The sequence below is a fragment of the Psilocybe cubensis genome, chromosome 12 (assembly GCF_017499595.1).
Source record: "Psilocybe cubensis strain MGC-MH-2018 chromosome 12, whole genome shotgun sequence".
Taxonomy (NCBI): domain Eukaryota; kingdom Fungi; phylum Basidiomycota; class Agaricomycetes; order Agaricales; family Agrocybaceae; genus Psilocybe; species Psilocybe cubensis.
The window spans coordinates 1,631,023-1,655,830 of record NC_063010.1 but is presented as its reverse complement, the minus strand read 5'-3'; the positions used below and the strand labels follow the sequence as shown (position 1 = coordinate 1,655,830).

The 24,808-nt window shown below is 38.3% G+C and overlaps 6 protein-coding genes across 6 annotated transcripts; 2 read left to right on the top strand and 4 right to left on the bottom strand.

Moving 5' to 3' along the window:
- Positions 1–94: 94 nt before the first annotated feature.
- Positions 95–335, top strand: JR316_0012501 (uncharacterized protein; the record flags this gene model as incomplete). Its single annotated transcript, XM_047898126.1, has 2 exons — positions 95–241; positions 300–335. 2 exons carry the CDS (start codon positions 95–97, stop codon positions 333–335), a joined length of 183 nt encoding a protein of 60 aa, XP_047743015.1.
- A 4,386-nt stretch (positions 336–4,721) lies between these two features.
- Positions 4,722–5,514, bottom strand: JR316_0012500 (uncharacterized protein; the record flags this gene model as incomplete). Its single annotated transcript, XM_047898125.1, has 5 exons — positions 4,722–4,806; positions 4,857–4,985; positions 5,035–5,233; positions 5,306–5,405; positions 5,461–5,514. 5 exons carry the CDS (start codon positions 5,512–5,514, stop codon positions 4,722–4,724), a joined length of 567 nt encoding a protein of 188 aa, XP_047743014.1.
- A 3,337-nt stretch (positions 5,515–8,851) lies between these two features.
- JR316_0012499 (uncharacterized protein) lies at positions 8,852–10,311 on the top strand (the record flags this gene model as incomplete). The annotated part of the gene is made up of 9 exons (XM_047898124.1): positions 8,852–8,941; positions 8,962–8,981; positions 9,033–9,189; positions 9,279–9,409; positions 9,468–9,536; positions 9,581–9,714; positions 9,769–9,861; positions 9,914–10,096; positions 10,157–10,311. The coding sequence occupies 9 exons, from the start codon at positions 8,852–8,854 to the stop codon at positions 10,309–10,311; spliced, it is 1,032 nt and encodes a 343-aa protein (XP_047743013.1).
- Positions 10,312–11,554: 1,243 nt separating this feature from the next.
- JR316_0012498 (uncharacterized protein) lies at positions 11,555–12,469 on the bottom strand (the record flags this gene model as incomplete). Its single annotated transcript, XM_047898123.1, has 6 exons — positions 11,555–11,611; positions 11,673–11,894; positions 11,958–12,086; positions 12,127–12,225; positions 12,286–12,417; positions 12,467–12,469. 6 exons carry the CDS (start codon positions 12,467–12,469, stop codon positions 11,555–11,557), a joined length of 642 nt encoding a protein of 213 aa, XP_047743012.1.
- Positions 12,470–14,305: 1,836 nt separating this feature from the next.
- Positions 14,306–15,397, bottom strand: JR316_0012497 (uncharacterized protein; the record flags this gene model as incomplete). The annotated part of the gene is made up of 1 exon (XM_047898122.1): positions 14,306–15,397. One exon carries the CDS (start codon positions 15,395–15,397, stop codon positions 14,306–14,308), a length of 1,092 nt encoding a protein of 363 aa, XP_047743011.1.
- An 8,561-nt stretch (positions 15,398–23,958) lies between these two features.
- On the bottom strand, positions 23,959–24,517 carry JR316_0012496 (uncharacterized protein; the record flags this gene model as incomplete). The annotated part of the gene is made up of 2 exons (XM_047898121.1): positions 23,959–24,440; positions 24,499–24,517. The coding sequence occupies 2 exons, from the start codon at positions 24,515–24,517 to the stop codon at positions 23,959–23,961; spliced, it is 501 nt and encodes a 166-aa protein (XP_047743010.1).
- Between the last annotated feature and the right edge of the window lie 291 nt (positions 24,518–24,808).

The window sequence follows — 24,808 nt, the reverse complement described above, 5'->3', positions numbered from 1 at the left end:
ATTTTTTTGTCAAATTTGTTGGGTCAGGGGGGCTGATGCTCAAGATTTTGGAAATATGCCAGATGTGCTCCAAGATACTGCTTCTACCTCACAAATGTCTGTTGGCAGCTCTAACAGTAGTTCAGAAAACAATAACAATGTTGGATCTGATCAATCTGCCAATGATACTAAACTCTCAAAATGTAAATGCTTCAAGGAGTCAATGGCCTCAATGATAAGAAGAATTAGTGAATTTATTGAGGTGTGTTTTGCCTTTAACTTTCTAACATATTACTAACTAATTTTTAATAGTCTGGTAGGCCTTGCTGCAAACAGAAAACCCTAAAAATCCTTGATTCCTATTTTGAAAATGCAAAAGTTATTAGGGCTAAGACTAAGCTTCAAAAAGCTCATACAGAAACTAGAATTAAGGACTCCATGCAGGAACATTTTTTTAATCAACTGACAAACTCTTACAAGGGCACTAATAGTCCCATTGCCAAACAAAAAGCCCTTGATAGGGTAGTTGAGAATCTGCTGGAGAATATTTTTAGCCCAATATAGTGTCTTGGTAGGCTTCTAGTTTGTCAAATTGGGGGTGAAATTTTATTACATTATTTTTATCCACCAGGACTTGATCCTCACCAGATACTCCTGTCAAAATTCAATATATTGTTTTGCTGGGCTTTGTTAAGTACTTTTGGAAAGATTTGGTGCCTAAGATTTTAAGGTTTAAAAATTGGTATAATAAGCGCCTACTCAGCCCTAGTTGGGCCTGAATTTATCTGATCAGGAAGGCATTTATACAAGGGGTAGGAGGAGGGGTAGGGTGCATATTCTAGTTCAATAGGTTCTACTGCTCCAATTGAGCTAAAACTTGGCATGCATTCCGCCTAACATAAATAAAAAATAAAGGCATAGTCAAAAAGGTGCATACCAACCCCTGGAGGGTGCTATTTAAGGTGCACTTTTTGACTAAAACATTGTACACTTAATTGCACAGTAATGAGCAAAGATATTGCAATTCTGATTTCAGATTCGGATTGGAACACTTTAAAACTATAGGTTTACCAAAAAAAAACCAAGAGAAACAGTCAATAAATGCCCTCAAAAGTAAGGTAGATGACATCCATTTTCTACAAGCCCATGTGAGGTGACAAAACTGTGACATCCAAAAAAGGCAAATTTTTATCTATAAGGTCATTTTGGCTGAGCATCTTAACAAAGAAAGCAAAATGGGGGAATTTTTTTTATACAAAGTCTTCATTTTAAATAAAAACATAGCCTGCTAAAATTTTACTCTTATCTGTTGGACAGATCCTTAGAATTTTTACTCAAAAAGTCTAGAGATCAACATGGTTGATATCTTCCCATGATGGTAAGAGAAAAGATAAGACAAACATTACCGGGGTCCACCATTTAACTGACTGCTTCTCTTTTCAATTCATCCAGTATATTTTTGGGAAGTACACAATGGCACCGGTACTTTCGTGCTGCCCACGCCACTTGTTTCCCATTTAAACCCTGTACATAAGCATTTATAAATCGCTGTGACCAAGTAGCAAACTTTCTCATCATCGATAAAGAAATGCTATCCAATGATGTGAGTGTATTCTTTTCAAGGTCCTCTTCTCTTGCGGACGGAGGGTAAGTTCAATACACACTTTTTGCTCGTCCCCAGCACTGCTCAATGAAATTGAGCTCACAGTGAAACTTTGGCAAAAAAAAATATCAATACCGTGGGAACAGCAATGCAACTCGAGAATTGATTCTGCATTGGCAAAGTTGGGTTGGTTGTAAAGCATGCGGCAACAGCAGCAATCTATGGATCCAGGTGCACATTTAAAACCTTTGCATTGGGCTTGCATATTTGATATATCTCCAAATCCTTGCTTTTGCAGTATGACAGCCATTCCTTTGAATTGTTTTTGTAGATCTGGGTTTGGGTGATCTGCTGGAAAATAAAGTGGTTGAGGTGTACCATCTGCAAACTGTGCATCCCTCATCAAGATCTTTATCTTTTGTGGCTTTCTATCTGCCTGATAAATAATCTTTCCAGTCAATGGATCATGTTTGATTGCTTCTACCCCCCAATTTTTTCCCAGCTTTGGAATGCTTTTGGGCATCTTTCGAGCAGATAAAGCATTGTTTGGACGCTTCAAGTGAGTAGTAGCATTGTCGAATACAAAGACGTGATCAAATTGCAGATAAAATTCTTTGACAATATCAATTGCCTTATCTGTTTGGTTTATTATGTTGTCACTCAAAAAATAACCATTGCGGTGTTTTTCTGGCTTGAATAGGCAACAGGCAGATATGTGTCTATTAGGTAAGCTTAGCCATCCAAAGTCTGCAGAGACAAAATGCACAACCATTATTGATGCACCTTCTCCCTTAGCATAAGGTTTGGGACTGGTGTCCTTATGGTACCATCCTTTTTTACGCCTATTGTTGGCATAAAAAATGGACTCATTGTAGAACCACACAATGTCCCTTCTTTTGTCCGTCAAAGATGGCGGATATTCTTTTAAATTTTTGTTGTAAGTTGACATTCGATCCATAAACTGTTTTCACTTTGACAAAAAGACTTTGTTTCGATAAGCAACCACATCTTCTCTCTCATGCCTATCTACATATTGACCTTTTGGCATAGATTGATAACAATAACCAAGGGCTTGGAGGTACTGGCACACAGTTTTGTGTGTAATATTGTGCTCGATTCCATATTTTTCTTTGATTTCTATGCAATGTAGAAAGTGTATAAGCTTTGTAGCAGTGATGTTGTTTCCAAGAGATAAAAGAAAGATAGTGATTTCATTGACAATGTTTTCATTGACCAACAGTGATTTATTCCAATCTCCAAATGGGTTCACTGGAAGAATGCTCTGATTGGCCAAAAAACTATGCTTGAGTTCACAGAGTCAACGTGCACAGTAAGTACCTCTTCCTATACCAATTGCTGCTTGGCACGCAGATGCACCCCACTGATTATAGATTGCTGATTGCTGATTGGTAAACATACGCAACATAGAAGCCATGCCCTCGATGCGCATATGTTGCCACATATCAAGTTCCAGGTTTTTTGATTGTTTTCCATTATTAGATTGCAGGCAAAGAATTTTTTTGAGATCTACAAGTGCAAATGTAGCTTCCATCTGAGTAGGAACAAGATATGTGTTTGTTGATTGATGTTGATTTGGATCTGAAATAAGTTCAGAGTATTGGTATTCTGAATAGGGTGGGTGTGATAGTGTTGGATCTTGTGGAAGATGTGTTTGATGTGGTAGTAAGTCATGGATAGGAAAAATGTCACTTGTCTCTTTGTTGAGAGATTGCCTAGTTATGTAGACATTGCGAATTTGATCATCCTTGTCCTTTTCCTCATCACTTGAGTTGGTTGATCCCAAATCACTACTATCCAAGTCTTTTTTGTTTTTATTGTTGGGATCATCAACTTCCCTAGCAGTAGTAACAATTTGCCATTCAAAATACAAAGATTCAGCAGTAGATAAAGAAGATTGCTGTGGCTCTGATGTTATAATTCTAAATCTTGTTTGATGATTGGCTTGAGAGTTGCTATTCTCTGTCTAATATGTAGAGATTTTATTGAGTTGTCTAGTAGAACTTGAATCAATGGATACCTCTCTGTTATCATCATCATCACCATCTGATCTATCTGACACCAATGACTCTACAGGGCTTGATTTGTGCTGTTTAGCCAAAGCTTTATGTGCAATCTGTGCATTAGCTCTTTGCATCGATTTTACCTTTTGCTTTTTACCCATAGTAATAAGAGATGGAGGTAAATGGGGTGACATGTGTAATCTAATATAAGCTATTTAGGAACATCTCCTCATTTTCAATTTTTTGGACGTTCTGCTCCCTTAAAAATAATTGTAAACATGTTTTGCAATATCCTAAATCATTTCCTACAAGTTGTATAAAAAACATTTTTAAGTATTGGCCTGCAATGATGTATTCAACGCATTTTGGTCATGTTTTTCTATTAATACTTCTGAAATTGCCATTTTCGGACATGTTACAGAGAAATCACATGGGCTTGTAGAAAATGGATGTCATCTACCTTAGCATAGGATGAGCTCTATTTATAGAGCCAGGGGCTGAGGCAAAGGGGAAGGCTAAGCAGTGATGTCATTGATATAAATGCCTAGATTAAATCTTTATAAAAATAACTAGGTACTATTTAATAAGATAGCCTGTTAGATAATAATTATCTGATAGATAATCTAAGATAAGATAAGTATAATCTAGCTAATATTGGCTATATCATTTGCTAATGATATATTTTATGGCAAAAAATGATATGATAAATCTGTCTAATAGATCCTATATCATAATTTTCATATCATTCTATATCATAATATTGTCATGTGTTTAATGATATGTATCATTAATTTCCATATCTAATATCTATCTACATATGATAAATTTATAGCAAGTTATGATAGATTTATGGCAAAATATGATAAATCTGTCTAATAAGAATGAAAAGAAAAATTTAATTTATATCATAACTTGTCATTGGGATTTCATATTAATTAACCCTTGGCTAGAAAGATATGAGGGTGCTGGTATATGCTTATATTTTATCATAAAAATGGTAGGTACCCATCATCAATCCCATCCTTTAATCATTCAAATCTAATCTGTGTATCAGTAGTATGTTTGTCTGTATTATGATGGTACAACTGACCAAAAACTTCATTCAGAAAGTCATTGTATTAGTGAGCAATCATTTCGTCAAATTCTTGCTTGCTGTAGTAAGTCTCAAAGTTTTTTTCTTCTTTGTTCACACCATGATGGTAACTAAAAAACGGGTGAGTGGTATTACGTATGTTGACCAAATAAGACATTACATAATCGTGGAAATATTGCCATTGTCTGCGGAAACGGGTCCACCCATGATCAAGGTGATATGCCACCCTGCTATCTTGTAGATACTGGCTGCAAAGTTCACAATTGTGCGCGAAAGTTTCTCAATAGCACTATGGTATGTGTTAGCATTTAATAAGATTCTAAAAAGAGAAAATTGACCTTTGAAAATTTGCATTTTGCTTTCTAGCATCTTCCTTCTCCTTGTTGCGGTGCTCTTTGACCATAGCCTTGACTTTGTCCAACTGCTCCGCGTAATGATTGCGCATAAACTTGTTTCTGAATAAAAACAAGGTAATATCAATTGGGGTATCTGGGTACGTGTTTTCCCAGTCAATCTTGTACTTCTCCCAAGCATCCTCTACTTTAGATTTCTATTCAGTCTTGTATGTAAGATTGGAGTACGCCTGCCAGGCCTAGGACTTTTGTTTACGCTTCAGGCTCAGGACACCAGAGGAGGACGGCGCTCCCATTGAATTGCTGACCTCTGTGACAGGTGGTTGCTTATGGTTCCTATGCCAGCTTTTTATTTGCTGCACACGTGGTATGAGTGTGCAAATTCATTAATAAAAAGCATTGTAAACTCACATCCTCTTGTGCTCTGTAAATAACCTTTGCAGCAGTCTCCTTTGATTTTGCCATCTCAATTTGTTCTGCAGTTGGCTCCGGATTTGGCCAAAGTTTTAGCTATTCCGCGTACGTGTTATGGTAGAATGACCTTTGAGAATCATTCTCCTTAGCATTGCAAAAATCCGGCCAGCGAGCTTTGAGCCAGTTTTCTTGCTCTAAAGTGGTCCACTTTTTTTGGATCATAATCAGTAAAAAAGTAGGGAGTTATGCGGGTAACAATGTGTTGTCAGGGTTCTGTAAGTTCAACGTGTGTGCAACCCTACCTTTTTGTGTGACTTTGTTTTGCTAGAAAGTCTTTGTTTGTTGCTATAAAAATCTGTACGTACACTTTTTTCTCTCCTTCTTCTACTATTACCACATTATAGTTTATACAAAAGGTATCTAGTCGTCGTATCCTTGTCTCTTTTTCACCACATGCCCCCATTTTTGAGCAGAAACAATGGAACACTGATACTTGTAAGTCAATCTTTTCTATCTTTGATTACCACTGACACTTGTTTAGGCCAAAATGCACCTGCTCCGTCCCCTTACCGGGAATATGGCAAAACAAGAAGCTACCAACTATGCTATTGCCAATGCTGAATTGCAAAGCGCTCACGCAAGGCATGCTTGGGTTTGAGAAGCCTTCATTACGGCTTGTTACAAAAACCCAACCCTTAGCAGTGTTGACCCATCATTGGAGCTTGCTACTTTTCAACTGAGGGCATCCGAGCAAGTTGTCAAAAACCTGCGGACATACTATGAGGGTTTACGCTTTAACCCAACTGAGAAAGCCTTCAGCAATACTCATCAAGACTCCAGACCATTGACTTTTGTTTATGGACACTTGCCATGGATGGTCTAGTCAGGTTAAATTTTTGTACTAGATATTCAACTTGTAGTTAACCGGCCAATATATCTACCTTGTTTGTCTTGATCGGATTTTGCGGCAGCTACCCAGTCAATAGACTTACTTCCTATGATCATTTCATGTTGACTTGTAGAGCCGCTTACCATTTTCTTCAAATTTTAAGAGAGTTCCTGTATCCTTATCATTTTCTTTAGTGATAGTGCGATTAGATGACAGCTTAGATATGCAACTTACTTTGGGAGTAACAGTGATTCAACCTGAGATAAAATCAATGTTGTTCACGATACCAGCTACAGTAAAGCAGAAATGTTGTGTATATAATCTTGGCCTACTCTAATTGAGATTATTGTGGTAGTTGAGTTGTTGGTTCTGGCAATGTGAGTTAAGAAAACATTGCTGAAACCTCTGTACATATACCCAAGAAAACGGAAAGTTAAGTCAGTTAGGTATTCAACATGACAAAATCTGAGTCGAGCTCAAACCGCCAGTATCTTTGAAGGCCTGTGTCCCAATACTTGAATGGTCGACTTGGAGTCCTCAAGTCATTCACACTTTGAGTCAAGCTCAAGCATTTCAGGTAGTATTCAATGTGACAAATTCTAAGTCAAGCTCAAATTGCCAGTACTTTGAAGGCCAGTGTCTTGATACTTGAACAGTCGACTCGGAGTCCTCAAGTCATTCACACTTCAAGTCAAGCTCCAGTATCTCACCCAGTATTTCACAGATATTTTATGTGACAGAATCTGATTCAATAAGCTCAAATCTTCAGTACTCTGTATGGTAGGCTGATAGGCTGGCCCATGTCCTGATTATCCAATTTTGAGTTGACTTTTTGTTTTGCTCACACTACGAGCAGTGGGCTTTACTAATACAATACAGTTTACAGGCTGGTGTCTAGATTGATCTTGATTTTGGACCTTATTGGCTTTCTAGTTGGAGGCATACCTTTGCACCCTTTTGAGTGTATCAGGCCATTGTCCATGGGACTCGAGCATGGAGTACCACTGGCATGAATTGTCTTGATCTAAGCACGCTTGATATCTACTAGCGTGCAATCTCTTAATCTATGTAAGCACTCCTGTATCTGGTAAGTAATATCTAATCTATCAGCGCTGCAGTCATTTGTGATCTGTCTTAACTTGCGCATAATTAGAATCTAAATCATATGCATTGCTAAGTAATATTTACATTTCTACTGCCACATCCATGGCGTCTAAAGCCACCACTGCACACATATCAATGTGCAAGACTTCAGGCGACATGACTTCTGGTGGCAACACATCTATAGGCAACACATCATAACTGACTAAATGAGCACAAAAATACCTACCTCCTATTCAACCCTTATATTGCAAAAATGTGTCAGATGATGGCAAAAGTGTCAATAACAGCCCACAAGTCACCACTTCCTGGATCACCAAAGTGAAGAATAATCTGAAAAACAGAAATATTGGATTTGAAATGAAGAAAGTAACTTGCTCTGAGCCAATATCAACACAGGACACAGCTCAAACTTCTGACTTACAACTAGACTCTGGGCAAAATCTGGTTCTGGAAACTGTAGATAGCATCACTATAGTACCCCAGAAAGGTTTTTTATTGGAGGGAGCATCTACTTCTGCCAAGCAAGTGCCAAACGTAAGCGGATTTATATTGCAAAGGTACTTTATTGTCTTTCTCACTTGAATTAAATGTACTGACAGCATTTAACGTGCTCTAGAGTAGACTTGCTCAGTAGATAGAGCTTCGTAGTTCAATGCTCAATGAGCTTCCTTGATACAAGGGCTTTGGGTTGTTTACAAATCCGAAGCAGTGTAGTGGATGCAGAAAGCAATTGGACACAATTCTGCAATGCAGAGATTGTGGCCATGGGACAGCACCTATGTGTCAAAGCTGTATTTTATTAAATCACGCGGATCTACTGCTCCATTGCATCAAGGTGAGTTGTTAGAAACTTATTTCATTTGGACTATTCTTACTACATTTTAACAGCGGTAGAATGAGAAGTTTTTTAAAAAAGCTTTTCTATCAAAATTAGGACTACATATTCAACTTAGACATAATGGCTGCTATTGTCCATGCCCTGAGCGTGGACCACTCAATTTTACTGTATTCGATATATCTGGAGTACACACCATCAACATCAATTACTGCACATGCCTATCTGATACTCTGCTCAACCATTACATTCAACTCTTGCGCATACAGTAGTTCCCAGCAACTTCAATTAGACCTTACACAGCCTTTTCATTCTGAATTCTTGAGGAATTTCATAAAAGTACTTTACAAGGCAAGGAAAATCTATACAACTTTTACAACACCTTACTACAGAGGACAGATAGTGCAAACCTTTTGGACACAATTGTAAGTAATACTTCTTAAACATCCCGTTTAGCCATCTGCTATCAGCTTACTTATTGGTTGACATCTTCTACATAGTATTGCTTTCCTGAGATATACAGGGTTTTTTGCCTGTGGAGAAATATACAGCTTGGAAACATGCCAGACAAGGACATAAACCTACCGGAATTAATGGCACGCTGCCTGGAGGTCTTATCATCAATTGCCCAGCCTGCCCCTACCCAGATCGTAATTTACCCAACAACTAGGAAAAAGCAGGACCTCTGGCGTAAGTTGCCAGTTTTCTTTGCTTGATTATTATCTTACTTATATTTTATAGATTTCTGTATATGCTTTTTATTGCGGTGGATGCAAACTTCAAGTTAAAGAGAAAAGAACGCAAGTTGGATGACATTGACTTTATCACAGATACAGGGATATTTGTGAATCAACACGGCTATCAAGAGCACATTAGCAATTACATTGAACAGCCTGAGGTGTGTTTAGATTGCCATGTTTACTGGACTTTATACAAAAAACACATGAACCTAACATTGCTTATCAAATGAACACGTGTTGGTCTAAGCACAATGCCATTGTACAGGCAAGCATCCAAAATACTCCAGACTACACGGTCAGCGGTGTTGGCCTTGTACTTTGCTCAAGACATTTGCTGGTTTGTCAAAATGGAGTTGGTGACTTGCAGAAAGAAGAAAGGTAAGAAACAGCTTTGTCTCACCTCTTATTTCCATTCTGACATGTCTATTTTGAATAGATATTGCAATATGGATTACATTGTTCTTTTGGCTCTTATTGGCGTGAAGTTGTTGTGTATATTCATTAGGTACAATATTGCCTGTCAATGGGAAAAAAAATTTTATTTAAAAGAATGGGAGAGTTTGAGAAACATATGCAAATACTGTCAATGACCAAAATCAGAACAGCAATCCCCAGTTGGCACATCAACGGACATGTTGAATCTTACCAAGAGAACTACAACATTAGGTACATGAAAGGAGTTGGTCGCACTTGCAGAGAAGAGGTCAAAGTTAATTGATTACATACAAATCTACTAGCACCCAGTATTAGAGAAATGGTGCTGGCTGCCCGATGTGATGCACTAAGTAACCATTGGAATGGGTGGAATTTCCACAAAATAGTTGGTTTTTGTAAGTATGGTGGGACTCCCTTGTCATGTCCATCTTTAACCTCATTTTTCAGGCTCTGCTTTTGCAAAAAAATTCAAAGAGGCCATTAAAATGCAAAAGAAGCACAAGGCCACATTTATTCAATTTTTGTCCACATTTTCAGCCACTCCTGAGATGCTTGAACAGTGGAAAAAGCAAGTTGAGGAGTGGAAAGCCAACCCTTCCAAGCCAAACTCTTACAAAGAATCAACACAGAGTGAGTACTTTCAATAAGCACTTGTACAGCAGATATGTGCTTATAAGCCTCTAATATTAGCCATCACCCTTCAAAATACACGCCGCAACCTCCAAAACAAGGAAGCTGCTATGGCTGCTATTGGAAAGCTTCCTGCTCACTCAGTAATAATGACCAGGTTCTTAGTAACTGGCCTTGAGCTGGAAGATCATCAGTACATATACAGTTGGTTCTGAGCTCCCAAAGATTGACATTACTACTTTCAAGGTACAAGATATGACTTGAGGCTGCTAATAAAACTCAACAATCAACATGGAAACAAGGCAATATTCACAAGAAGTGCATAGGCCTACTCAGGCAGATTACAAATTGGAGACAGGCCCAGCTTGTCTACACACTGAATGCCACAAATCTGATTATAGCAAGTACAACACAGGATGAGAATGGAGTACCTCAGGTAGAAGTGGCTGAAAACATACCTTTGTTTATGCCCTTTTTGTTCCCTAAGAAAATCCAATCATCCTCTAACATGAAATGTGTGTACAAAATGGAAACAAGTCTTTGAAAAGCGGTTGCTTATGATGCATTGGCCAATATACAATGTGGCCACAAAAATGTGACAAAACTATGGAAATTCAAAAAGATTCATGTCAGCGGAACTAGAAACCGACCAAATACAAGAATGCTCACAGTATATAACCAGGTATACTAAAAAATCAAGCATGCTGTCCAAAAGTACCAGCAAGCACAAATTGTACTTTTGGCTCTTGACCCCAACGGTTTGTGAAAAGAAGATTTTAGAGAATTGAAAAAAGAAGATGTACGGGGCCTTAGAAAGGAGTTAACTGATAACAAAACCTCAAAAGGGAAACACAAGGAATCCTAGATATGGTTGGCTCAACAAAATGGAAAAAGTGGGAAAGAAGAGGAAAAAAAGTTCAACGTCAACATGCGGGTAGAATGGGCAAAGTATTGCACTCAATTTCTGCAATGGGAGGAGAAGTATCTTCTGATATAAGAGGAGATGTGTTGGGTTCTTGTGTGGTTTGAATGGAAAGCAGGTTGGTGGGAAAAGCTGGGAATAACAAAAATTGTGGGTCATCCTGATATACTGCAAGGGAAAATGGCATACTCATATAAACAGGCCCATATTATGCACGCTATGGTGGAGAAATGTGTGATAGAATGGCTACCCCTGCTCAAAAAACAAAACATCAACCCCAAGTGGGTGTTGATATATCCGTGTGCACTGGAACCAAGAAAGAGAAAGTGTCAAAAGTTGGATACAGATGATAAGTTTGAGAAGGAAGATGGGATGCCAGAGATTTTGTCAGATGATCTGAAAGAAGACATTGATTTTGAGAAGGTGCATTCTGATGATTCTGAGGATAGTGAAGACAACAACAAGGGAGAAGACACCAATATTGATGTGGATTAAAACAGTCACGTGTACAGATCTGCAGGCTGCTGGTAATGAGTTTAGATACTGTTGCTGTTATCAATTGGAAACATGGTTGAACCTGCTCCTATGATGGTCTGGAACACAGAATATTAACACATGGAGAGCAAGTATAATCCAAGACACAGAAACTCTTACCCTAGTACTCAAAATTGGCTTGTTTCCACGATTACTACCAGCAGCTGGAGACTGTTGTATATAAGGTACAGGTGCGCTTGAATTATGTCTAGATGTATTGCCAATCTCATGATGCTGAGGAATAGGCATATCCATTGAAATGGATTGATGAGATAGAGCCTTCAAAGCGGGATTGATGTTTTTATCACTAATTGTGTGTCTTTCAAAGGTTGGGACAGCATCCTATTGAGAATAACATATAAGTATAATACATATCTTGTGAAAACACTGAAATTTGTCACTAACCTCTTTGGGCAAGCCTACCATGGACTGCATCTTTCTTGGATCAACAGTTATTGAAAAAACTTTGCTATTCTTGTTCAAATCAGCTGGGTTGATAGCAGAATTAATGGTCATTGCATAAAACCCAGCATCCTGGATATAAATTTTATGGTGAGTATCCCATTGCATATACGACATAGATGACACTGTCCTTATTTTGACCCTTGTCTTGCATATTCAAATCAGATGAGTTGATAGCAGAGTTGACAGTCATTGCATGAGACCCAACATCCTGAGTCCAAATTTTGTGGTGAGTATTCCATTGTATATACAATAGAGAAGACACACTCACTTTATGTGTAGCACTTTGAGACATCTGATTTGTGTTTGTAGGCATGAGCGGTGCCTGTGAAATTGCAGAAGCAAGAATATAGGCCATCAAGTGTGTGGCAGTGTGTTGCAGCTTAGAACGTAGCATCAGTATCTGTAGATTAATTTTAAAAGAATATAACATATCTTAGAAACATCCTTACCATTGTTAATGGAATCAATATTAATGAGATTATCTAGCAATGAGAGGCCTAGAAAAACTGTTATGAACCCCAAGTTTTCTAGTAAGTTTTCCACATTGTCAAGCGCTTCTTGCTTGATAGCTTTACTTTCTATGCCTGCTGAAGATAAGATATACAATGACTTCAATAATTAACAACTACTTATATTTAACAAGAGCTTGCAAGGCTGCTTTGGCATTTTTGAACTCCTTGTGGATTTTTTCTGCATTTGTAGGGCAAAGCTCTTTGTGTTTCTTGGAAATTGCATGCCATGCCACAGTTGCCATCTGTAGCCTAATATGAGTGGCTCTAATATCTGTAGTTATAATGTACTTTGTCAAAATTTTGTCTACCCAAAGAATTTTGACATGCTTACCACCATCTGAGTCCATAATTCTGGCTGTAAAATGTAAAGAAAGAATTTGAATAACAGTACCTTACAATAATTCATGGAGAAACTTAGAAAGGTGATATGTACTTATCTCCCATTGCAGAGTATATTAGGTAGCCAATATTTGTATTAGAATATGGAGCAATTAATTGGGATGCCATGTATTTTTGAGAAACTACATCCAAACCCTCAATGTGTATAGACCATCTGTATTCCCATCAGGAGAGCTACAAATAACCCCATTAGCACAAGCATTTGGAATCCGGCTGCCGATCTGCAGAACTTTTAACAAATACCTGTATCTATATTTTGTTTGAATAACCTCCAATCATCTCCTTATTCCTCTTGTTTTTTTGGTCTATGTCTCTGGTTGCAAAAAGCTGTAAGTTCAAATCTCACAAACATTTAGAATAACACACTTACTGACTAATATTATACAGGATGCACTTGTTTTTTGCTCCCCAAGATAGTGAGGCTTCTTTCCTTCCTAAACTCTGGTAAGCTTGTGAGATTTTAACAACGTGTAGTGTACTCATAGGTACCTGTAGATTGTACATGCAATGTTTCTAAAGAAACATGCTTTTGACCTGGACACTTTCTCTCTCCAGAGGCAAATAGATAGTATAGTGTGGTTATGGAACATTGTCCTAGAATAGTTCAAGGACGGTACATTGATATATTTATTTTTTCTTGATCCTATCTAATATTTTTTGTAGCACGGCCACACTTCAGAACTATACAGGGATATCTAGGGGTCATGTACTGTTTTGTCCCTCAGAGTTGATTGCCAAAGCACACTTTTACTCCGCTTTGGAGCAAAGTAAAGTAGTTTTTTTTTTTGTTTTATGTTATACCCTCTGAGGGGTAGGCCACTTCCTTGGCTTAGTACTACTATTATAGTTTTTCTATATAGGTTGTAATTCTACTGTTCTATGTGTACTGTGTAAAGGGAAAAGAAGTGTTGCTTATAAGAGATTACAAACATTTATTGCAGCATGATGTTTTCTGTGTGGGGTGCTGGAGTTGGAGTTGAAGGTTGAGGTTTCCTCTTCCGCTCCCGATATTGAGAGACTCAATACCAGGAGCCAAAGAGAAAAATGCCAGAGTGATAGAGCCGTTCTGTAATGTTTTTGTCTTTAAACCTAATGAGGATAAAAAGTCAGTCCTTCTGGAACTCCTCCCCGTCGCGACATGCCCTCGGATATCCTGCCTAGATACCCCTGCCTCATTTTCAAGTAATGACCATATGCTATTTTTTGGAGTGGCGGAGTCAAAAGAGTTGCAAAGTAAATCGGCTGGAAGATCATGGACCACTATACCATGCCATGGCACATCCGAGTAAACTGTGGATGGGTCACCAATAGTTGAATGAAAATTAGAAAAGCAATCAGAGGCCTGAGTTGCTTGAAGAATGGTTATCAGGCAAGCTTTTATTCTAGCAGTTCCAGTGTTGTTTGTGGTGTGCTATTTTTTGGAGTGGCGGAGTCAAAAAAGTTGCAAAGTAAATCAGCTGGGAGATCATGGACCACTATACCATGCCATGGCACATCCGAGTAAACTGTGGATGGGTCACTAATAGTTGAATGAAAATTAGAAAAGCAATCAGAGGCCTGAGTTGCTTGAAGAATGGTTATCAGGCAAGCTTTTATTCTAGCAGTTCCAGTGTTGTTTGTGGTGTGGATAATGAGCCTTCCTGATTTTGAAACCTTAGCTCCGAGAACATGACAAGGGGAGTCCCGTGACATTAGCAAGAGCTCGCTATTGAGTCGCTCCACAAAATCAATAAGTGGACCAGATAGCTGTGTAAGTAGAAAATTATCCCATGATGCAATAAGGCAATTATTTGAGGAATAATGGCGGGTTGGACAAGTGATATGAGGACGGGTCTTAATAGGGCCTCTAGCAGTTGGAGCTGGGAATGTTCTCTGCGGCATGTAAGTTGATTGAGCCACTGGTGTAGTTTTGGCCACTGTAGCATATGACCGGGGCTTAGTAACCCTTTCAGGATTTTGGGGGTAATATTTCGGATCTGCCGGGAATAAGGTTGAGTGTAGCAGCAGGGCGGCGTGCATTGTTTGGTCACTGAGTGTGACGGTACCATGAAAAATGCTTTGTATAATTGCGACCGTTGCCAGAATGGAGTCTAGCAGAGTCTTGAGGTGAGCAACCTGTCCGGCAACAATGTCCAAAGACACAGCTGGTAGGGGCAGAGTGAATGGGGGTGCGGCATCGGTATTTGGGGCACTGTGTGGGTCCGCCAATGGTATGGGTGTGTTGACAGAGTGCTGTGGAGAGGGACCCGGAGAGGCATCTACTGATTTCCAGGGGTGAGTTCTACCTTTTTTTATAAGGCGCTTCGTGTGGGATGACCTCTTGGTCTGTAGCAGCTTTTGGCCATTACTCTCTGACTCTGTTGGGCCTGGGGTTGAGTCTGGAGAGTGCTGTTGCCGTGTACCCAGCCGTGGGGCTGGTGAGCTGGCACACTGACCATGTTGATGGTGGTGGTTAGTGCGTGAGAACATTAGAGTAAAGTAGTAGAGGTGCTTCTTTCTAATTGCACAATTTTCACTTGGCATGATCTCTCTACATGTCCTGGTTTTGATTGGAGAATCCTAGTAAGTACAACTGATATCTTTGTAAGCAACCTTTTGGCTAAAATTTTTTGGCATTAGTGACTCCTGAAGTGGGAACCTGGACTTTGGTTATTGTTGGTTGTAAACTTTGGATTTTCTCATCATCCTAGTATGTCTTAATAAATATTTTTTTATAATTCTCCTAGCTTACCTGTTTTTTAGCCATACCCAAGGTCTTATTGTGCATCTGAACGTCCAAGAAATTTGTGGTTCTCAGACCAGATCCATGTCAACACAGACTAATGCAATTAGCAAGTTCTTGCAGCTTTTAGATGCTGGTAAGGTTGTACAGGTATCAGGGATGGCATTTATCATATCTGTCACAATTCTGAAACTTGCTTAGCACATTGTAGATACTGTCATATGTTATAGACAATATTTGGACTGCTTTTTAGAATGCATAACAAATTTGTATTCGTTTTAAATACAGTATCCATAAGGGTGTGATAAACTACATATAAATGTGCCCACTTCCCTATAATATCATGAAGCTGAATAAAAATGTCAAACCATTCTGGCATATGAGGAGGAGTTTCTTGCAATATATTTGAATTCAGTTCATCCGCCTCCTGTAGAACATTTTGGAGGCCTTGACACTCTTGTTCTAACTAACTACCTTGGAATTGTCAATGGTATTGCCATCCTGAGTGAATTGTCGAGAAATTGTCATAATCTTCAATAGCCTTTTCATATGCACATTCCGCTTTTTTGCACAATCAAGCCATTCCAATGTCTTAAGCTTCTGGTCCATCATGTCATCGAATTTCTAGGATAAATAATATTTATTGGATATATAATAACCCTCAAGCTTTGGGTCATTGTTGGATAGATCTGTAAAAACATCTAACTAATGCAAGAAACATTAAATAATATTACTTAAACAGTTTGCATAGATCTGTCAATAAATGACTCTGTAGAACAAAAAAATGAGGGGTACGCACATCTTAAATGAATATATATATATATATCATTAAAACTTACTAGCATTGTTTAGTATTAGTAGAGCTTCCATACTTTGTACAGAATAACTTAGAGTGGGAGTTGACGGCTCTGAAAGTGTCTGGTCATAACTATCAACCTCAAGAGCAATTTGAATCTGGTTCTCTTTTTCCTTCAATAACTTTCTAAAAAATATGGTTAGTCTTTTGTTATATGTCAAATAGGAATATTTACTCTTGTTGGCAACAAATACAATTTTTTAAAGCATTCTTTGCATTAATTTTGGAGCAATTTCTACAGAAGATTATATAAAATTAAAAAAACAAGCTTCTCAAGCCTTCTCTGCTGTTTGGTTAATCCATTTGGACTAATTCTCTGGGATTTTGCTGCCACAGAGAATTGAGCAGTTTTAGCCATGCAAGTAGAATATACCACAAGGAAAATATTGTAGTGCGCTAATAAGATGAAATAAGTGCTCAGCCAGCAAACATAGTATGGTTCTTTGGACATCTCTTATATGTATGTATGCTATGCCTTCCATGTGCCTTAATTGGATAATAGAGATTCTATATAAGAGATTACTGAGTATTAGAGCAATATTTTACATGTACTAACCATGTATTATTATCACAATAGAGAACACTGACCAGGATGTATATGACTAACCTACATATATGCAACCTTTTCATGGTAAGTTTTTTGTATTTTACCTAGTATGTGACCATAAAATGATGTACATACCAGTAGTATATGGAGGTACTCGGCGTGACAAAAAGTAATTGGGCACACGTGACTAATTGTGTTGCGTTGTAGTGGTTCATAATTTGTAACTGTACCCATAACTCACTCGCAAACCTTTATTTCACGCTGAATCCATGTCTCCAAAGACCTCACAAGTCTAGCTTAATGAATCTATAAAAACCAATTTATTGAAGCAGTGTCTTGTGGGCAATCAGTGTGTTCTGCTGCAAAGAAGTACAATATTTGCAAGTCCACAGCCCAAGATATCTGGACAAAGTGAAAAAAAACCGGATCCACTGAAAACCTTCCACATACTGGCCGCCCAACAAAGACTACAGAACGCACAGAACGCTTTATCACTTGGGAGGCACTCAGAAACCACCAAAAACCGTTCTATGAGATTTCGAAACATTCTTGCTCAAAAAGGATACCACCATCGTGTTGCAAAGAAGGTCCCATATCTTACACGGGCTCATAAATGGGCAAGATTAGCATGGGCACGAATTTGCAAGGCTTATACACTCAGAATTTGGAAGAAGAAAATCTGGTCAGATGAGTGCTATATTTATCTTGGAGATAATTGTGGAAGAATCTTTGTCATCCATCGTCCTGGAGAGGAATTTCATGATGAATATTGTGTTCCAAAGTTTTCACAATCTTTTGTATGCGTTATGGTATGGGCATGCATTATAAAAGGGAGAAAAGGACCATTAGTTGTATTGGAATATCCAAAAGGCAAAGGAGGAGGAATGAACTCAACACGATATCAAGAACAGGTTCTTGAAGGTGTTCTGAAGGATTTCTATTATCAAGTATCAAAGGAGGAGTCCGGAATTGAATTTTGACAGGACAGTGCAGCAAGTCATCGCAGCAAATCAACAATGCAATGGTTCCATCAAAATCAAATTCCATTATTCTACCACCCACCATGTTCTCCAGATCTCAGCCCCATTGAGCCGGTCTGGCTTGAGCTCAAAAAGTGTTTATGGGCTCTGCCACATCTCCCAACTACTGTTTCACAACTTATCCAGACTGTTAAAGACATCTGGGAGGAGTTACCAATTTCAGACATTGACAAACATATTGACACTATGGATAAAAGAGTGAAGACAGTTTTTGCAGCAAAGGGCGGGCATACTTCATTTTAATTTGTACTACATACACATGGACTACAGTTTGTTTGTATATATCCATTTCTAAGCCTAATATCTTGTTGTTCTGCCACAATTCAAGAAAAGTGACACACCTCGAAGAAACGCAAGCACACTAATCACGTGGTGCCTGGTCACTTTTTGTCACACCGAGTAAATGAGTCTAGGATGTATATGACCTTCAATTTGTTACCCAGGTATTTTGCATAACCTGTAAGGCTGTCATGTTTGTGACTAATGTTCATGCTTTATGGGTATATAACCCTAGGAAGGAAAAAAGATCTATTTACCTATATTAATACATATGATTGGGAATGATTTCATGAGATATGTGACCTTTGGGATGCAACTCAATATTCAAACAGCTTCCATCATGTATTTCCCTCAAATTACTAGCAACAACACACAGACAACATGGCAAATCTTTGGCATAAAATTCCAAGTAATGGTCTCTAAGAAATAGCCTAGACCATATCAAGCTGTCATGTGCAAGGCAAAAGCCAACCATTCCAGTGATGGCTGATACTGTGTTGTAGTACTGCTAGTGAACTTTGCCATGAAATCACAGCAGGAATTATTATGTGTAAATTATCAGTTTCTATTTTACTAGAGAACTATAAACTATTACTGACAAAAACATGTTGTGTGTATGCTTAGAATAAGGCTATCTTGAGTGCTATAAAGCAGTGCCAAAATGTTCAGTGCGGTTAATGTTGTGCCTGCTTATATTACCTATGATAATCTGACTACATGCCTTTAGAACCCTATTTTATTAGGTGCTTGGGTAGGTAAACATTGATGCTGCATGCACTTGTACATGAGGCGCTACCAACTCTTTATGGTCATATGTTAATCCCCTTAGCAATAAATGACAAAAAGATTGGAAATACATGAATTTTATATATGATCAAGCATGTTTCTAGCCATAACTAGATGGTTATGCAAGCTAGCAAAGACAGCAACGAAAGCTTCCAAGCAATATACAATACCGGTTAGTAAATCATGTGGTACAAAGAAAAAAAGAAAAAAAGCAACCAAGCAACACACAATGCTATCAAGCAATGTGCATCACTAGTTGCGCCAAACACCATAAAAATAGAATCTTAGGAACATTAAGTCATACAATTTCCATAGCATTCTAATCCTACTATTCCAGCTGCAATTGAACATTTTGCCAAAATATTGACATGGAACTGTGTGGCAACTCTGACTATCAAAGGAACAAGTGTGTTCAACAAGCTACTGTCAATATCTATGTATTCACATAGGACAATTGGAGAATTATGTATTTTATGACATATTTAATATTGATGAATTGACATGATACATAGTGTCATTTACAAACAATACTAACTTAAAAATAGCCCGTTCTCTACAATCCAGCTGGAACAGCTAATTTAGCCCTTGCCACATGGGCTATTGATTTATAAATGGCCCATTCATTGGCTTATAACGGACCGTTATATTTGACCTGTCTGCGTATCATGGCAAAATTTGGAGCTAACTAATCACGGGAAGTACAGTCTTACCAACACCAGCTTTGTGATTTTCTAAAGCATTTTGCCCCAAAACTGATAACGGAAAATAGCTTTACCGATATTGGCTCTGTGGTTGCCCAAAGCATTTTGCTTTTGTAAATTAGAATCCAGGAAATACATTTATTTGGCTACATGGGGTTATACTTTATCAATGATTCTAGATTATTCTCTACAATAGCTATTCCATTATCAATCTTGCTCAAAGCATTGCTATGCAGAATCTGAGTTTGCAGCTGATTGAAAGTGAGATTCTTTAAAGTAGTAGCTTTGTTGAGGTAGCTGTTATCTTTCAGCTTGATATGCTTAATCTTGTCATGACTTTGACAAAGCTGCTGCTCTGTATAGTTCTAGAAATACAAGTCAGATTTCTTGCAATCAATAAAAGATTAGAATATACATAAAAGAAGGACAGATTGAAGTAGCTTGTCCTTTTTTTTATCTCATCAAACTAAATTTCCTTGGCTGTTAGGGGGTTACCGCTTGGATAGCTTCCCATGGGGTCAGATCTACCATATATACTAAAATAGGGATTTCAAAGCAGAAAATGGCATGTCTCAGGTGGTGGAGAGTATTGTCTACTCTTTCTCTCAGTTAATACCATAGGACGAGACTCAAGGATCACTACTACTTACCACCTTATATGATATAACCTGACAGTATTTCAGCACAACCTCATGTTAAATTGCCAGCATATGTATGATATGAAAAATTGTGGTATACTAAGTATGAAATATATCATTTGTATTGCCAGGGGATTTTTCATATGCACTGACAACTGTATATTATTTATTATTCCGTGCCAGCGAGTTTATCATAAGCCGCTGGCATGAATATTTCATTGGTATACCAGCACATATATCATTCCGTGCCAGCGAGTTTATCATAAGCCACTGGCACAAATATTTCATTGGTATACCAGCACATATATCATTCCATGCCAGCCCCATATCATTCCGTGCCAGCGAGTGTATCATAAAACACTGGCACAAATATTCGTTCGAACGTCATTAGCTTATCTTATGATTATCTAGGCTTGATAATCCTGTATCAGATTGATTAGTGCATGATATTTTTGGCCCAGGAACTCGGACTAAATATATTAGAATTAGGGCTGACAGCCATCACATCAGGGCCCTGTCTCTGCCCCTTCCCTTGGCTCCTGGCTCTATAAATAGTGCTCATCCTATGCTACTTTTGTGTATTGCTGGCAATGGATTGGGCGCTTTTGGGGGCATTTCTGGACCGTTTTCCTTAGTCTTTTTTGGTATACCTATAGTTTTAAAGTGTCCCAATCCAAATATGAAATCAAAATTGCAATATCTTTACTCATTATTGTGCAATTAAGCGTACGATGTTTTGATCAAAAAGCGCACCTTGAATAGCACCCTCCAGGGGTTTGTATGCACCCTTCTGACTATGCCATTATTTTTTATTTATGTTAGACGGAGTGCATGCCAAGTTTCAGCTTAATTGGAGCAGTGGAACCTATTGAACTAGAATGTGCACCCTACCCCTCCTCCTACCCCTCGTATAAATGCCTTCCTGATCAGATACATTCAGGCCTAACTGGGGCTGGGTAGGCGTCTATTATACCAATTTTTAGAGCCCAAAATCTTGGTGTAACTCTAAGATTTAAGGGTACTACCCCTCACTCCCTCCAGAACTTGTGTATTTTATTATACCATAGGATGGGCTCTCAGACCATTAAAAAACATGTAGATCTACTAATAACAGCACATAGAGTCCAAAAGTTACCCTTAAAAACCCTCTGCAGCAAGGGAACATACTGATTCAAGGAGGGGTATGAAGACAGGTATGGTAGGTTATTGATTAGGTTATATCTCTACAAATACTTCTTTGTAAATCATATTCTTGACGTCTACCGATACCTATAGTTGCCCCCTAACTATCATTCTCAAGGTGCAAAAAGATCCGTCTATGATATGAGATGCTGCAGAGGGAATACCATTCTTCATCAAAATGTACAGTATTTTCGCATTTACCATATATAAATGATCATAATCAGAAAATATAAAAGCAGGATAGTATAGCCCCAAAATGTAGCTTTCCATAACATTAATGATGTTGTGCATCGGACCAGTGGTTGTTGAGATATGGAAAGAAAGGTGTTGAAGCATCCATCAGAGACCCGGATGGATATTGGCCTTTATTTATGCTTTGTTTGTGGTCACCTCTTTAGCCTTTCTCTGAGATACATTTTGACATATCTCAGCTCATACTCATCGGATTTTCATGATTTTATATACCACAGATAGGTGTCATTTGGGGCTACACAACCGTATTATATTTGTATTTTTTGGGTGTTATCTTGCCCATCATATTTCGCCTTTTTGCTATTTTTAGATAATTTTGCTTATTCTTCTTGTACCATTTTGTGAGGTGCTCTGGCTGTTTAGCAAACTGAATATAATATGTAGAGGACCGTAATAGCTATAAGTAGATGTATAATATGAGGATTTTGGTGAAGTATAAGCGGTGATATGCTCATATTAGGGTGGAAACCTAATGTCTTTTTGTTGACCTCATAACCAAGGTGTTCTTCTTTATCTAGAATGTTTCAAAGGTATGTATTGCGTTTCTGATACTGTGTAGGACAGGTTTACATACTTATATGTACTGGAGATGTCCATTCTATCCTGTAATAAAATATATAATTTCTGGAGGGAATAGAGAATGGTACCCTTTAATCTTGGAATTTAATTGAGATTAAGGACTCTAAAAATTGATATAATGGGCGCCTAACCAACCCTAGCTGGGCCTGAATTTATCTGGTCAGGAAGGCATTTATACAAGGGGTAGGAGGAGGGGTAGGGTGCACATTCTAGTTCAATAGGTTTCACTGCTCCAATTAAGCTAAAACTTGGCATGTACTCTGTTTAACATAAATAAAAAATAATGGAATGGTCAAAAGGGTGAATACCCACCCCTGGAGGGTGCTATTCAAGGTGCGCTTTTTGACCAAAACATCGCACGCTTAATTGCACAATAATGAGTAAAGATATTGCAATTCTGATTTCAGATTCGGATTGGGACACTTTAAAACTATAGGTATACCAAAAAAGACCAAGGAAAACGGTCCAGAAATGCCCCCAAAAGCGCCCAATCCATTGCCAGCAATGCACAAAAGTAGCATAGGATGAGCACTATTTATAGAGCCAGGGGCCGAGGCAAAGGGAAAAGCCCAGGACCCTAATTGAGCATGATGTCATGTCCATCAATGATGGTCCAAAGCCTAATTCTAATCAGATCAATGACATCAAGATCATTTCATTAAGTAATCTCCAATGATAAATTCGGCTGATATTCAATGAAAAATATGGCTGGCATCCAATAAAAAATAGGGCCGGCATTAAATGAAAAATGGGGCTGGCATTGAATGAAAAGTGTCACAGCTTTTTGATAAATGGCTGGTAGGATATCTCATTTATTTACCACAATTTTTCATATCTTTATTTACTGACAGATTTACATGAAGTTGTGCTGAAATCTAGTCAGTATATATCATATAAGTGGTAAGGACCACTCCAAGGATAATAGAATCTACAACAGATATGTAGAAAATAATGGGAGTAATGGTTAGAACAGTGAGAGTTTCTTTTACAGTAGGCACATTAATCTGCAGTTTGGTGGAAGAAGATTCTACCACTATGATGGAGGAGATGGTTGCCAAAGACTTTGGCGCAAGAAACTGAGCCAAAGATTGAGAAGTTTGCATTGCCGCAATAGATTGGGCATTCTTACTGGAGGAATTTATGTCAATGATATCTAGTAGAATCCAGAGATACAGTCAGAGAAATTACTTAACAAAGTAAAGTTAACTTGCTCAAGGGTAGAGGTGGAGACACAAATGAAGAATTATTTACTGCCAGATGTGTGCATACCTTTTCAATAGGAGAGAATAAGTCTCTCTCAAAATTGGAATCTTTATTTTTAGCATATTTTCAATACATCTATTTAAAGGTATTGTCAAAACTTACCAAAATCTAGGGGTGGAACAAAGGAATTATCTCTTACTGCAAGGTTGACATTTTCCTTTCCCTTTCTCAGATAGATGGACATATTAGAGGCAGTAAGGTAGTGGCCAGGCATGTTGGAGACAGTAATGTGGGATTTTCCATTTTTTCTTCTCCTTAGGGCTACCTGTTGCAGGTCCCTGTTCTACCAGAGGCTCAACAGCCAAGCCCTTGCCTTTTTCAGCCCGTTTCTTCTCCTTTTCCTTGTCTGTCTCCCCATCTGTCTTCTTATCCTGCTTCCTCTTCCTTCTCTTCTTCTTCTTCTGCTTCTTTTTCACTTTTTCCCTTCTTTCCTCCTTCTGCTTCTTTTGCTTCCTCTTTCTCCACTCCTCCTTTTTCCTCCTTCTTTCTTGCTTTCCTTTTCTCTTCTTCTCCTTTTTTTTCTCTTCCACCTTCTGCTTTGCTTCTTCCCTCTTCTCCCTTTCTTTTTCTTTCTGCCTCTCCTCCTCACTCTGCCTCTTCTCCTCCTCATGCTTCTCCTTTTTATGCTTCTCTTTTTTTTCTTCTTCCTTTCTGCCTCCTAGTCTTCCTGATAGGCCTTGAAATTGGTAACTTGATGTTTGAGTGTCACTCAGTCAACCTTAAACCTAGAGATGTTTTCACCATTCTTGCTCTAGATGACTTTATATAAGTACATAATAGAGCTCACAATATAGTCAATCAGGCAGAAATTTGTGCTTAAGCCTTGTCTTTGTGGGTAGAGGGTCTCTCATTCCAGCAGATAGTATAGCAGGTTCTGCTCCAACCACTTGATTGACAATATGACGTGACTGGACATCATATATGTTACAAAATGGCACATTGTTGAGATGTAATTGGACAGTGGTTGGCTGGACATTCTGCCAATAGATTAGGTCAATATTAGTTTATAAAAGTGAAAAGATAATATACAAACTT